Below are 12,280 nucleotides of genomic sequence, written 5' to 3'. Positions count from 1 at the left end.
GGGCTCTGAGCAGAAACAAATAAGAGCGGGGCCAACAGTGGCAGCATCATTTTCAAGATAAAGAACGACGCCATCTGGTGGGATGCAACAGAGCCGCAGCACCACGGCTTCCAAACTCGAGTGTCCCCCACTGGTCCTCAGACAACAGACGGACGAAGAGCCTGCCATGGCCAGCTGGTCTGCCTTCCCAACAGGCTGGCCTGATGTGGCTTTAATGCTCTGTTTTTGTAAACCTGTTGGTAGGGCCTTCTCAGATGGAGGGAGTCCAAGCCTGCAGAAACCATGGGAAGAGGTGGGACAGGAACCGCCGAGAAGAGTGGGAGGGAAGGGGAGAACCATGGGTCCGGGGAGCTGTCAGGCTGTGTGGGGACGGTGCCCTGAGCTGTCCCTGTACTTGGCTGTTATGTTGACAGAGTGTGAAAAAAAGGATGTAAATTCTCCTTATCCCACAAGTTAAACCCAATTTCCTGATTTGTATATGTACACTTTTTGGCCTTTTCTCATACTCTGTACTAAGTATATACTCAAGATTTGTTTTGTATAGATGAACAAATGAATATCAGAAACATTTTCTTAATACCTTTTTCCTTTTTCTTTTTTAAACAGTTCTCGAGCTCCCTCTGCTGGCTTTTTATTTTTGTTAAGGCTGCGCCCCTTCTACAGGGTCAGCTGTAGCAACTGCTCTTTCATAACAGATTAAAACCATTTAACACTGATATGCAAATATCAAGGTAGAGGATTATCTGATATGCAAAATATAAAAAGGACAGTCTAGGTTATATAAAAATTGTGTTATAAATTCTGGGAGGTCTAATGCATTCTCTGTTTTGACTATCACGCAATTTGAATCACTTCTAAGAGCTGAATTCTACGTCAGATTCACCAAATCATTCACTTTCTCTCAAGCAGAGCTAACCCAATAACCCAAACTCTGAAAGCACCAACTTTCTAGCTTCTTGATAGTGTAAGTTACACAACACCACTACTAAATCATTGCTTTCCAAAGCTTATTCAAAGCACCAGAAAAATGATCGAATAAGGATTAATTTCATTTTTTCCCACACTGAGAGAAGAATAGGCATGATTAAATTAAATGTGTAAACTCTTCAGAAACTTCTATTCAGGAATCTGACTACTTTTCAGAAGAAATTTCATTCACTCTTTAATCTAAGGCTTCCTTATTCCATCTTATTAAACATACTGAGACTCATTCTTCAATCACCAAAATTCTGGGTTCCATTTACCCCTCATACGAGGTTGCACAAGCAAAATTAATTGTGCCATTTCCTAACTTTTAAAGCACTGTGCACAAACCAAGTTGACCCTATGAAAAGCACAAGAGACATAAATCAACTCAACCTTGACGTGTCCCACGAGGACCACAGGTGAATCAGCCTGAGCCCTGCCCACAAGCACATCCTGGTAGCTGGGCACTACCTGGAAGCCGGAGAACCAGATGCAGACGCAGCAAAGTGAGACTTTCAATCAGGTCCCATTAAGCCTCTTTTGGAACAAGGGAAGATCACTGATCCTCTAATTACTACTATTACAATATTCCCCAAAGAAAAATAAAATCTACCGTCTGCACGGCCTGTAAGTGCTACAGATTGATAAATGTCCCAACATAAAAGCAGTTAAAATTGCAAAACAGCTGGAAAGAATTGTTTCCACAAAGGAGAAAAAAAGGAAATCACTGAAACTGCCAGTTCCACCCCCAAGTGTTCGTTTATGCAGCTATTCATACTAATTAACGGAATATAGGTGGTTGTGACTGTCCCAAAGTTCTGCTGCCACCAAATAAAGAGCCCCAAAGGGATCAGAATAAGACATCATAGTGGGTGAAGGTAAGTAACTCTCTACAGTTTCAGTTATTAAAACAATTTTGGTGGGTTGAATAATCATATAGACAAGGAACAAAACCAAGAAATGTTAACTTAAATGAAAACAAAATTAGCAATCATCTTATAGTAAAGAACGTGTGGCCAGGAGGTCAACATTAAAATTGCCTGTGTATTATGCACATGCAGATGTATGCCTACTACATCTGTATTTAGCAAAAGGTTAGCAAGATATGCCAACACCAGAATTCAAACTGGAGCACACATTTAATTCTCTCGTGTGCCAGTCAGTGGCAGATGTACAATCTCAGACTGGGGACTGACGTGCATCTCTCTGGGCCCAGACTCTTGATAGGACAGTCACACGGGACCGTGGTTCACTTTTCTGGAAAAGAAGAAATGGCTTCAGATGAGGGAGGAGCTTGCGACTGTGGTTTTCAGATGAAACAGATCAGGAGAGCGTCCTCAAAGTCACCATAGTGCTAGGTCCCTTCACCCTTTGTGCTGTAAAACCAGGAGTGAGGATGGCAGAGGCAGGAAAGCACGGACCAAGCACGGCCTGCTTCACTCCACGCTAAGTGGGGGGTCTCTCAAACCTCAGCATCACTGATATTTTGGGCCAGACGGTTCTCCGTGGCGGCTGTCTTCTCCATTGTAGGATGGTTAGCAGCACCCATCCACTGGATGCTGGTGGCATGACCCCAGCTGTGACAACCACAGATGTCTCCCGACATTGCCAAATATTCCCCGGGGGGCAAATCATCCCCAGTTGAGAACCCCTGCTCTAAATCATCTTCTGCTTCTGTTGGAACTGTGTATGTACATATAGGAATCAAGAATCTGAGTCAACTAAAATATAATAATGAATGAGAAAAAAGCTTCCAAAATGAAATGACTAACAGGAAGAGATTTCTTGTGAGAACACATTCGGGACAAACTAGTTAAAAAAACTTAAACAAAATGGGAAAAAATGGGTTGTGAAAAAAGAAAACTTTTCACCATGCAGAAAGTTCCTTATGGGTGTGTATCAGCCAAATAGAAAGCCAAAGTATTTTAAATACTTCATTAATCATCTCCAGGCAGGAGTATTTTTTGGAAAACCAAATTATGAAGCAGTTAATGCTCATCAGTAATTTAACTGACTGGTGGCCATCTTCTCCTGTACCACTCTTACTATTTTCCAACTTCAGTATTTACTAGGGAAAAAGAGCTTTCTAAGAAACACAGTCCTTAGTCTTCCCTCATATTCTAGAAATTAAATAATATGATATTTTAGATTCTCATCAGGGGAATGAAGCTAATTTTGCTTTGCTAAACCACAGTATGACATGATTTAGTGCCACTCAAAGTCACAAGTAAGCTATCTCCAGTATTAAATAAATACTAGTCTATAATACCATCTTTTGGAAAATAAAAAGAACATGGAAATATTTCCCACTTTAGCAAGAAGATTCAGTTCATCTCAGGATCACTGAAAAATAAGTAGACATAGACCTAATTATTCACTGTAGAGCAAAGTAAATCCTTTTGTTGAGGTGTCCATGCCAAAAATTTCTTCTGGTGCTGTAACATCTTAATAAACCAGAAAGTGCACTTTATATAAACAACAGGTAGCTAAACTCAATTTTAACTGGCTGAAGGCCAGGAATAACATTTCTTTGTTTTGAAAATTAGCAATTTTTATCATTTTTTTTTCACTCAAAGCTCAATAATCAGTATGAATCTGTATAAACGGATCATTACTTTAAACATGAATTATTACATGATTTACTAACTCCAAGGAAGTCTAGCCTGCAGAATTTTTCCAGTTTATTCATTTTGGTGGGGAGGCCCAGCAAACATGCTAACATTGGCACACTCAGAACTGTTGCAGAATTTTATGAAGATTTCCTTCCTCTCTATAGGCTCCCTGTTGAAGGCACAGGAGGCAGGCATCGCTGTTTTCCCCTAGTAAAAAATATCATGCTCAGCTGGGAATGCAAAGACCAGTGGTGTTACAGAAATTCTGCCTGACTATCTAATTGCTACTAAGCATCTTAACTGCATAGAAACAATTGATATTCGTTGAAAATAAAGGCAAAGTGCAATGGCCAGGTAGGCATGCGTGACGTGGGGAAATTAACAAAGGAAGCCAGGTGCAGAGGTGAGCGGGAGTAGCCCAGGGACATGGGGGGGGCCACGTGAGACAGCATTACAGTACCTGACAGCCTGTGAGAGCAAGAGGTGTAAGATAGACCAGGGAAGAGAGCGCTCACGGTGTGGAGGAGAAGCGGGACGCTTTTAGTGGCAGGCAAAGCCTCAGAGAGGTGGACACAGCTGCTGATAGACTGGCTTCGCTTAGCTTCCAGGAGAGATAAAGCAACAATCATGTCAGAAGAACCGCAGGATCTTTCACTTCCTTTTCATTATTATTTTTCTGGTCTCTCTTTAAATATTCAAAGGAGGTCATTTCAAACTTTAAAGGAAGTTAGCACAAAGCACAGTATTTAATGATAGTCTCTAAATACAGCCAACTTTCAGTCATTCTGATGGCGTGGGAGCACAGGCCTTTCACAAATAATCAATCTCATTTTTTAATGCTTTGTATGTTGAGCCTTTCCTTTTTTTCTGCTGTGTATCAGATACACATTTAGCTTGTTTGTTTACTTGGGCAGACATTACAACCAGTTTTCTCTTCCTAATGGGTCCAAACAAAAAGGCCACAGTGAGGGAGGGAAAATCTAACCTAAGATTAAAATGGTTTCATAAATAATCAATAATTCAAAAATTGGTTTACTGAGAGATGACTGTATTCAGAAGAAAATCATTTAGTAAACTGAATATCCTAAAAGCTTCAGAACACATAAAAGTCAAGTTGAACATTAAAGGATCTGATATTTGAGAAAAAGGTAAAAAATCTCCATGAAACCCATCCTTTTAAATCACATTTCATGCTTATTAAATCCACAATTTCTTAGTACAAAATTTATGGTGTTCTTAAGTTTCTATGTACTGCTAGTCAAAACTATTTGAGAAAATGGATGGACACAGGAAGAGAAAAGGCCTCATACATATGAAACCACCATCAGTAAAACCAGTTTTATCCTTAAAACAAAAATATGGAGGTTTACTTGCTGTATTATTTTCACATGATTTTATTTAACATTAACGGAATACAACGGTATTGACATGGTAGTGTCACATTTGCAAAAAGCAAAATAAGCTTTTTACTTTCCTATCTTCCCCCCCTCTCTATCAGAATTCCCAGCTCTACAGAACTGTCTGCAGAACTGATTACAGCATAATCACAAACGTATAAGATACTATTTAGGTGAAAACGACTTCCGTGTAAACATCAAACTGACTGACTTCAAATTTCCTAAAAGATTTGTCTAACGCTCAATGTCAGGGACATTTCATTTGAGTGTTGCTTTAAAATGTTTTCCTCTTATAATTCAAATAATTGTGCATTTTTCCAAAACTGATCATAGATATTTTAGAGATAATAAAATATAGATTATTTTGTGTGAAAATTAATTGACTTGCTTTAACCATTCACTTTAGACATGTAAAGTTTTAGCATCATTCATACTCAGGAATGGAGGCTGACTCTGTCATTCTTAAGACTCCCCCTGCCAGTCCTTTTAAGGTGCAAACGAGTACATTCTCTGTTAAATTAATTGTCACTCCCCTACTCCACAATTGCTGATTTTATATTTCCCTCTTGCCACCATCACTGACATTTTCTCAGTCTAAGTGTAGTCTGTGGGGCAAATTATAATAGAATAATCTTAAAATATTCTCTTAGTGGGATTAGAAAAAAAGGTCACTTTCAAATGGGTCTTCCATAATAAACATCTTCATGATAACAGTGCACAAACTAATGTCATGAGCTGCTTGCTGTTCTCTCATTAAAAGGTGGCCTCTACACAACCAATATCCACCATGAAAATGTTCTGGGCCTTCTTAAAAATCTAAAAATACGTAAAAATAATAGAAGTGAGTAAAAGCTCATGTAGTCTATGTAGATTACATTTATAAAACAGCATGATATAATAAAATATTCAAAAGCCATTGTTTTCACAGGCAACAGTCATAATATTTTATAATATTAAAAAATATAAAATAGGAAATACATATATACGTATCCATACATGTATGTGTGTAGAATACATGAAGATAATAGATCTGTCCTACTCAATAGCTCTCATCTTCATTATCTTTTAAAGGTTATGCTTCCAAGTGTTTTTAATTGAATGAATCCTACAAAGGCCAGGTTTATGGTGTTGAAGTGACATACTCTACAAGGACCCTTACATAACTTTGTATTGGCTTGGCCAAAAACTTCGTTTAGGTTTTTCCATAAGATGTTACTTTTTGGCCAACCCAATAAAAGCTCTTAGTTTTGCATGACTTTTTAGGCCCCTGAGAACACTGATAAACAGAACCGCACGGGCATCAAGGCACAGAAGATTTTCTAAAACTTACTGGCGCCTCTACCGTATTGCTAGTCTAGAATACCTGTTGAAAAACGAAGATGCAATCTCTCCTATGGCTGTGTTTTGGCCAAGTAGTGGCATAGGAAACATGCAATATACAATCATTTGCTGCTCATTAAAATGTGAGAATAAAGTTTTAAAAAGTGCTTTGAATGAACACGTTTATCACCTCTGTAATTCAGGGGTTGTGAGGGGCAGCAGGAAGTCTGGGCGGCTCAGGCATGATGCCACCTTTGTCACAAACTTCTCTTCTGATCCCTTTTAAGGATCCAGTGATGGAAGAAAGGTATTTTAGGAGCTGGGATGAGAAAGGAAATGCGTGAATAAGCCTCCCCCAAAGCTGCCCGTTACCAGAAACTAGGTCTCTCCTCAGGGAGAGGAGGAAGCAAGCAGGAGGATATAAATAAGGTGACAATGACAAACAAATACTATGGTGAAAACAAGGAGGAGTTAGGGTTAAGGCGTGATATATTTTCATTAAAACTCCAACAGGATTCTAAGCTGTCTGTAGTAAGCCTTTACTAAGCATTGGAAAAAATGTTGAGTGTCCATGAATCTTTGATTTATGACCAGAGGAAACTGTGACCTTCTCTCTGCTGTCAGCATGTTGAATATCAATTACAATTGCATGGTATTATTGATGTGAAAAACCACAGGAATCTGAGAAAAACTCATAGGAATCTGTTTTAACCTTAAGTTACAGCCTCAAAGTCACTGGGAAGGTTCGGGGCTTTATTTGTTCTTATTAAAAACTGTATACAAGCTTACTTATTAAAGAGTTATCTCTTTTTAAGAGTAAACTGCAGCAATAGTTTGATTAACTGGAGGTTCCCTGTCAAGTTCTTGTTAATTCTAACAGCCTGTAAGGTCAACATCTACAGGCATGTAAAGCTCCATTTTCCAAAGAAGCAAAAAATGTAAATGTCTCCTTCCAGTCCTGAAAACTAAGCCCTTATTCTCCTTTTCTTTGCTGGAATAAGTTTCCACCCTCTCTTCATATCAGCGTTGTTCAACAACAACAACAATGCAACTGGTTGTGTGATTACTAAGAATCTATTTTCCTCAAGGGTCAAACAAAACATCTATTTTCTCTCTTTTGCACAAATATCTCACTCGATATTAACATCTCAAGTTCTTTTTCACAATGAAGGATTTAGAAATAAATGTCACAAACTGATTCAGAAAGTAGTTAGACAGAAAGTTGAGAAGACAGAGACATCTCAGTTAATAAAAGGCCTGGTGTTTAAGTTCTGAGTGGAATTTTAAAACTTTAAAAACATTTGATTCCTATAAATCCATTCCTTTGAGAAATACTGGAACACGTGCTTACCGGTTGCTTTCTGGCGGACGACGTTTCTCGCTTTCTCAACTCCCGGCGCCCCGGATGTGGTGGCACTCCTGAATCGCATGGGCTCGGCCACATCGGGGTGGCTCCGCCAGCTCAGAGAAAAGGATCTCCCCACGGTGGTTCCTTTCTGAGAATCTGGAACACAGCCTACGAGACAAGAAAAATAATCCAGAGACTGAATTCATTATTATTCCTTTCATAGCCTGTGCTGCTCAGCAAACGTCATACATAGAATGATGTATATAAGTCAGCAGATTCTCTTGCTGCAGATTAGGTACCACTTCCTTATACTACAATTTAGGGAGTTAGTCATATATCAGGAATATGAAAATTCCTGCTGCCAAAGTATTTTTCAAGCATCTTCAATGGTCTCATGAAAATTCGCATATCTTCACAGTACTCATTCCAATATACAAAAAAACATTAATAAATCTTCCTCAATATAAGAACAATGTCAAATGAAGTTACACCACTGCTCTCAGGATGCTCCAAAAACTGTCTTCTATAAACCAGTAAATTAGAGATCCTGATTTTAGAACAGTATTCCATCCTGTAGACGCCAACCTCTCCATGAATCCCCGAAAGAAATTTATGCCCATAAACTCTAATTATAGTCAAATAAGCAAAGTGAAATTCTACAAACAATACAAAATCCTATTTTAAGCGAAGCTCCAAATAGTAAAATATTGCAGATCTGTGAATCACCTTTTTTCTCCTCTCATACTGCTCTGGACAAGTATTTTAAGTAAGTGGTCAAGGATCAAAAGGAATACAGAAGAAAAAGAGAATGAGGCACTTAGAGGTTTCTGCACGTGTACGATGTGGCTGGCGGCTGCCACCTGTGGCTCGTTTTCACACCCAGATTCTTCTGAGAGTGTACTTTGTTTCCACAAATCTAGTGCTTGTACGGCAAGTATTTCTATAATGGATATTTAAATGTGTTTTTAGAATAAGGCAATATAATAAATAAATCAGAAATATCTGCCATCGTCATTAATTAAATAGTTAAATTTGTTCTGTATCTTTCTTGAAAATAGCATATTTTGAAGTTGTTTACCTTCCTAAGACAAGCCTATCTCTCCCTATGAATCTGTGTTCGCATAGTGGGAGGGAAGAGAATATTTTGGGGGCTCAAGGGGAGGGTGGATTATAAGAATTCCAGGAGGCAGGGAGCGTGGTTAGTTTGAGAAAGTCCTTACCTTCTGTCTCAGCCTCTCCCCTCCATCCTGAAAGGCGCCCCAGTCAGGCAGACTCTTCTGGACTGAGGGCCACAGTCCAGGGAGCCAAGTTCCTGTCTGGAAGCACCTAGACCCTCCCAGACTCTGGGTTTACACAGAGGCCCTCAGAGCTGCTATGGAGGACACTACAGAGGCCCAGGGCTCAGGCTCTGGGCTCCCTGCCCTGACTTCAATCCCAAATCTCCATCTAATATATTTTTTTAGGAAGGGGCTCCTTACAACTTCAACTAGGGAGAAAAAAGGATCTTCTGCTAAAGTATGTGAGAACATTGCTTTAGACAGTCTAAATCTAAACGGGGATTAAACAATTCCACTGGAATGCCCCATACTTCAACTAGTTAGTTTTGGTTTCTCACTGACTTGATCTTACTAATTGGTGCCTTGGCAAGCCACTCACAGACTGCAATGAAGACATTCTAGGAATCAGTCACATTAACTACATGGCTCTGCAGTTAACTAATCATAATTGGTTCACAATTCCCCGTATCCACATCCTCTGTCATCCTCTCCCACATTAACTCTGGGCTTCAGCACATGACTTTTGGTTGCAAAACTGAGCGAGCAGAGATTTGAAATGTACCTGAAAATCTGAGCATGTCCTCCTCTACTCCTGGAACCCTAAGCCATTAGGTGAACAGCCTGAGCTAGCTTGCTGGGTGATGAAAGATGTACGGCCCCGTCACCCCTACTGCGCAGCCGACAGCCGGCTAACCCCTAGCAGTGGAGCTGCCGCTCGCTGAGCATGTCACAGCCCGGCTGACTGCGAACGCAGCTGTGAGGCCGGCACAACTGCCAACCCATAAAATCATGATCTGAAGAAATGGCGTTATTTGAAGCCGCTATATTTTGGGGTGCCCTGTCACACAGCAAAGCTAACTGACACCATCTACACTAAGACCACTGTCGAGGCTGTAGTCGACCACAGCAAGTAACGTGCTCTCTGTAAGTCTCTGGAGGAAAAATTCCTCGCAGGTCCCAGGACCAGCACAAGCCAAGCAAGTAGCTTGTTTACACCTTTTGCACTCTGTGATTCTCCCGTGTTACTCTGTGATGATCAGAGCTGAATCTGCGGTGGCCCCCTTCCCGCCTCCCCAGCAGCACCGAGGCTCTTCACCGTGCATCCTGGCATTTTATCCATGCCCGGAGCTCCACCCCTGTTCATTCCGCCCCAGTGTCCTTACGTATCTTATCCATTGTATTATGTGTATTTCTATGAGCGGCCTCAAAATCTTTACACAATAAGCTGGAGTACAGGGAATTAATCCAAGGACTGCGTCACAGCCTTAAAAACAGTAATGAAGACGGGCTGCAGAGTGTCACCCCCAACAGAGACCAGCACTGAGGCTTCCCGCCTTGATCTGACTCCAGGTCTCACAACAATTTTCACCCAGAAACACAAAAAAGCCAAAATGACTCCATGTGAAGCATTCAGATCTTCTCCACCTTCCCGAGGCGGGGCAGCAGAATAGATAATAAACAGTGGGGTGCCTTGAGTGGGACTTGCCTGGCTTTGATTTCTGGCTTTACCGCTCCTTAGCTGTGTGACCCCAAGTAAGCCAGTCCTTGTGGACTCTGTCCTTGAGTTTCTTGGTCTGTGATGTGGGGAGAGTGGCATGGACCTCACAGGCTCCCCTGAGGGTGAAGGCAGAGAAGGTGCACCCGGCCCCCGCTGCTATCACTACTGTTCCCCATCCTCCTCCTTCCTTCTTCCCAGCCTGCCCGTCATCCTCACTGAGGGGACACAATGCTAGGAGATGCGATCGAACACCACCGTTAAAAGATACCGTCTGTACAGCTGGTTCAGCTGACTATGAAAGTCCATGCGTCGACTGCCTGGTGTTTAATACACACCCCTCCCCAGACTCAGACGCCCAGTGCCACCCAGCCAGACAGGAAATACCTTTGCCTCGCTGCTTCTTCTCCTTCTGTTCACTTAATTTGTCCAGAGGTAGGTTTGTCATCTCAACTCCGTACACGGTCCTGGCAAGCACCACCGTCAAGGAGTCCATGATGCTGGCCCACTCGTGGATGAGCTCCTCCCAGTCCGTGAGGGAGGACAGCACCCCGAGGAAGTCGTCCCAGAGCTCCCGAGAGATGTACACGCAGAGGTTTGCGCGGATCCAGGCCACCAGGAGCGTCTGAAAACGACCAATCAACAGGAGAATTCAATCATCTTCATTTGGAAGAAGCGTACTTTCGACAAAACATTGAAAATCACTATTAATAAAATGAATTTTAACATAAAAAGTGCTTGGGGATATTGTGTTTAATTCTCAAAATGCATCTGATCAACTGCAATCAAGATTTGAGTTACTGTGAAATTAGTTATCATTCTGAACAGACACTGATCAAAATGATCCTAGTGTCTGTGGCTGGTCCTGGCGGGACCTGGGGAGCCTATTCGCTCCCTCACTTCCTGCAGGGGCCACTCCGAGCCTTGTCTTCTGCAGGTAAACCTCCGCCTCCACCGGCTCCTGCCTGACTGGCAGCAGATGAGCTCAAAGCAGACTTCAGAGCACAGACTGCAGGAAACAATGCCCTGGACCTCCGCCAACCAGGCCTGCATCCGCCTGGCTCCTCCCCCACTGCAGGCCATGCAGGGAGGGGGCCCTGCTCTCCTGCGTGCCCCCCGACCCTGAACCCTGCTCCCGGCCTCCTCCTCAGACTCTGCATTTCTGTTAACCCCACCTCACCTTGACCCCCTGCCCATCCTACTTCCCCAGCTCCTATCCATCAGCATGTAAACATGATCCAATTCTTCCTTATCTCAAAAAAACCCCACAGAAGTTCCCTTGAGCCCTGATGTCCCTTTCGAGCTACAGCCCCTTCTTCTCCTTTCAAAGCCAAATTTCTTGAAAGAATGGCCCACACTCGCTCCACCTTCCACACTCGCTCCATCCTCTGCCACCCCACCTTCTGCCGAGGCTTTGGTCCCCATCCTCATGGCTCCAGTGACCATCTGCTCACTGTCCACGTTCAACCCAGACCTCTCGAGATGCTGGTTTCCTGACCCTTCTCTCTGCTCACCGGTAGCCCACGTGCCCTGTCCCGCAGGCACCTGCCACGCAGCGTAGTTGTGAAAAGAACTCAGTTCCCTCCACTGAGAGCCCTCCAGGCCCCCCACCTGTCCTCTCCTGCTCCCGGCCTCTGCACATACCCTTCCCTCCCTCTCTTTCCTCATTTTACTTCTTTAACTTCTACCCACTCTTCAGGTCACAACTTGGACGTCACTTCCTCCTGGGTGTCCCTGATGTCGCCCACCCCCAGCCTCCAGGAAGCAGCCTGCATTTCCCCCATCGGAGTTCGTTTCCCTAAGAGTCCCTCAGTCCCCCTGGTCTCACGGTCCACAGTAGTACAGCTGCTCGCAGGGGCAACCCT

General features: G+C 42.6%; 1 protein-coding gene across 2 annotated transcripts in view; it reads right to left on the bottom strand.

Annotated features, from left to right (window-relative positions):
* Positions 1–12,280, bottom strand: part of RALGAPA2 (Ral GTPase activating protein catalytic subunit alpha 2) — a 282,520-nt gene that overhangs the window by 175,425 nt on the left and 94,815 nt on the right. The window contains exons 15-17 of one of the 2 annotated variants that reach the window (XM_036825221.1): positions 10,803–11,040; positions 7,647–7,811; positions 4,039–4,179 (exon numbers count right to left, since the gene is read on the bottom strand). In XM_036825221.1, the coding sequence (XP_036681116.1) occupies positions 4,039–4,179; positions 7,647–7,811; positions 10,803–11,040 (544 nt within the window). The remainder of the gene's footprint in view (positions 1–4,038; positions 4,180–7,646; positions 7,812–10,802; positions 11,041–12,280) is intronic. The other variant, XM_036825222.1, reaches the window with a different exon arrangement.

The sequence above is a fragment of the Balaenoptera musculus genome, chromosome 15 (assembly GCF_009873245.2).
Source record: "Balaenoptera musculus isolate JJ_BM4_2016_0621 chromosome 15, mBalMus1.pri.v3, whole genome shotgun sequence".
Taxonomy (NCBI): Eukaryota; Metazoa; Chordata; class Mammalia; order Artiodactyla; family Balaenopteridae; genus Balaenoptera; species Balaenoptera musculus.
The sequence above is the reverse complement of the archived record's forward strand: the minus strand, read 5'-3'. Positions and strand labels throughout refer to the sequence as shown.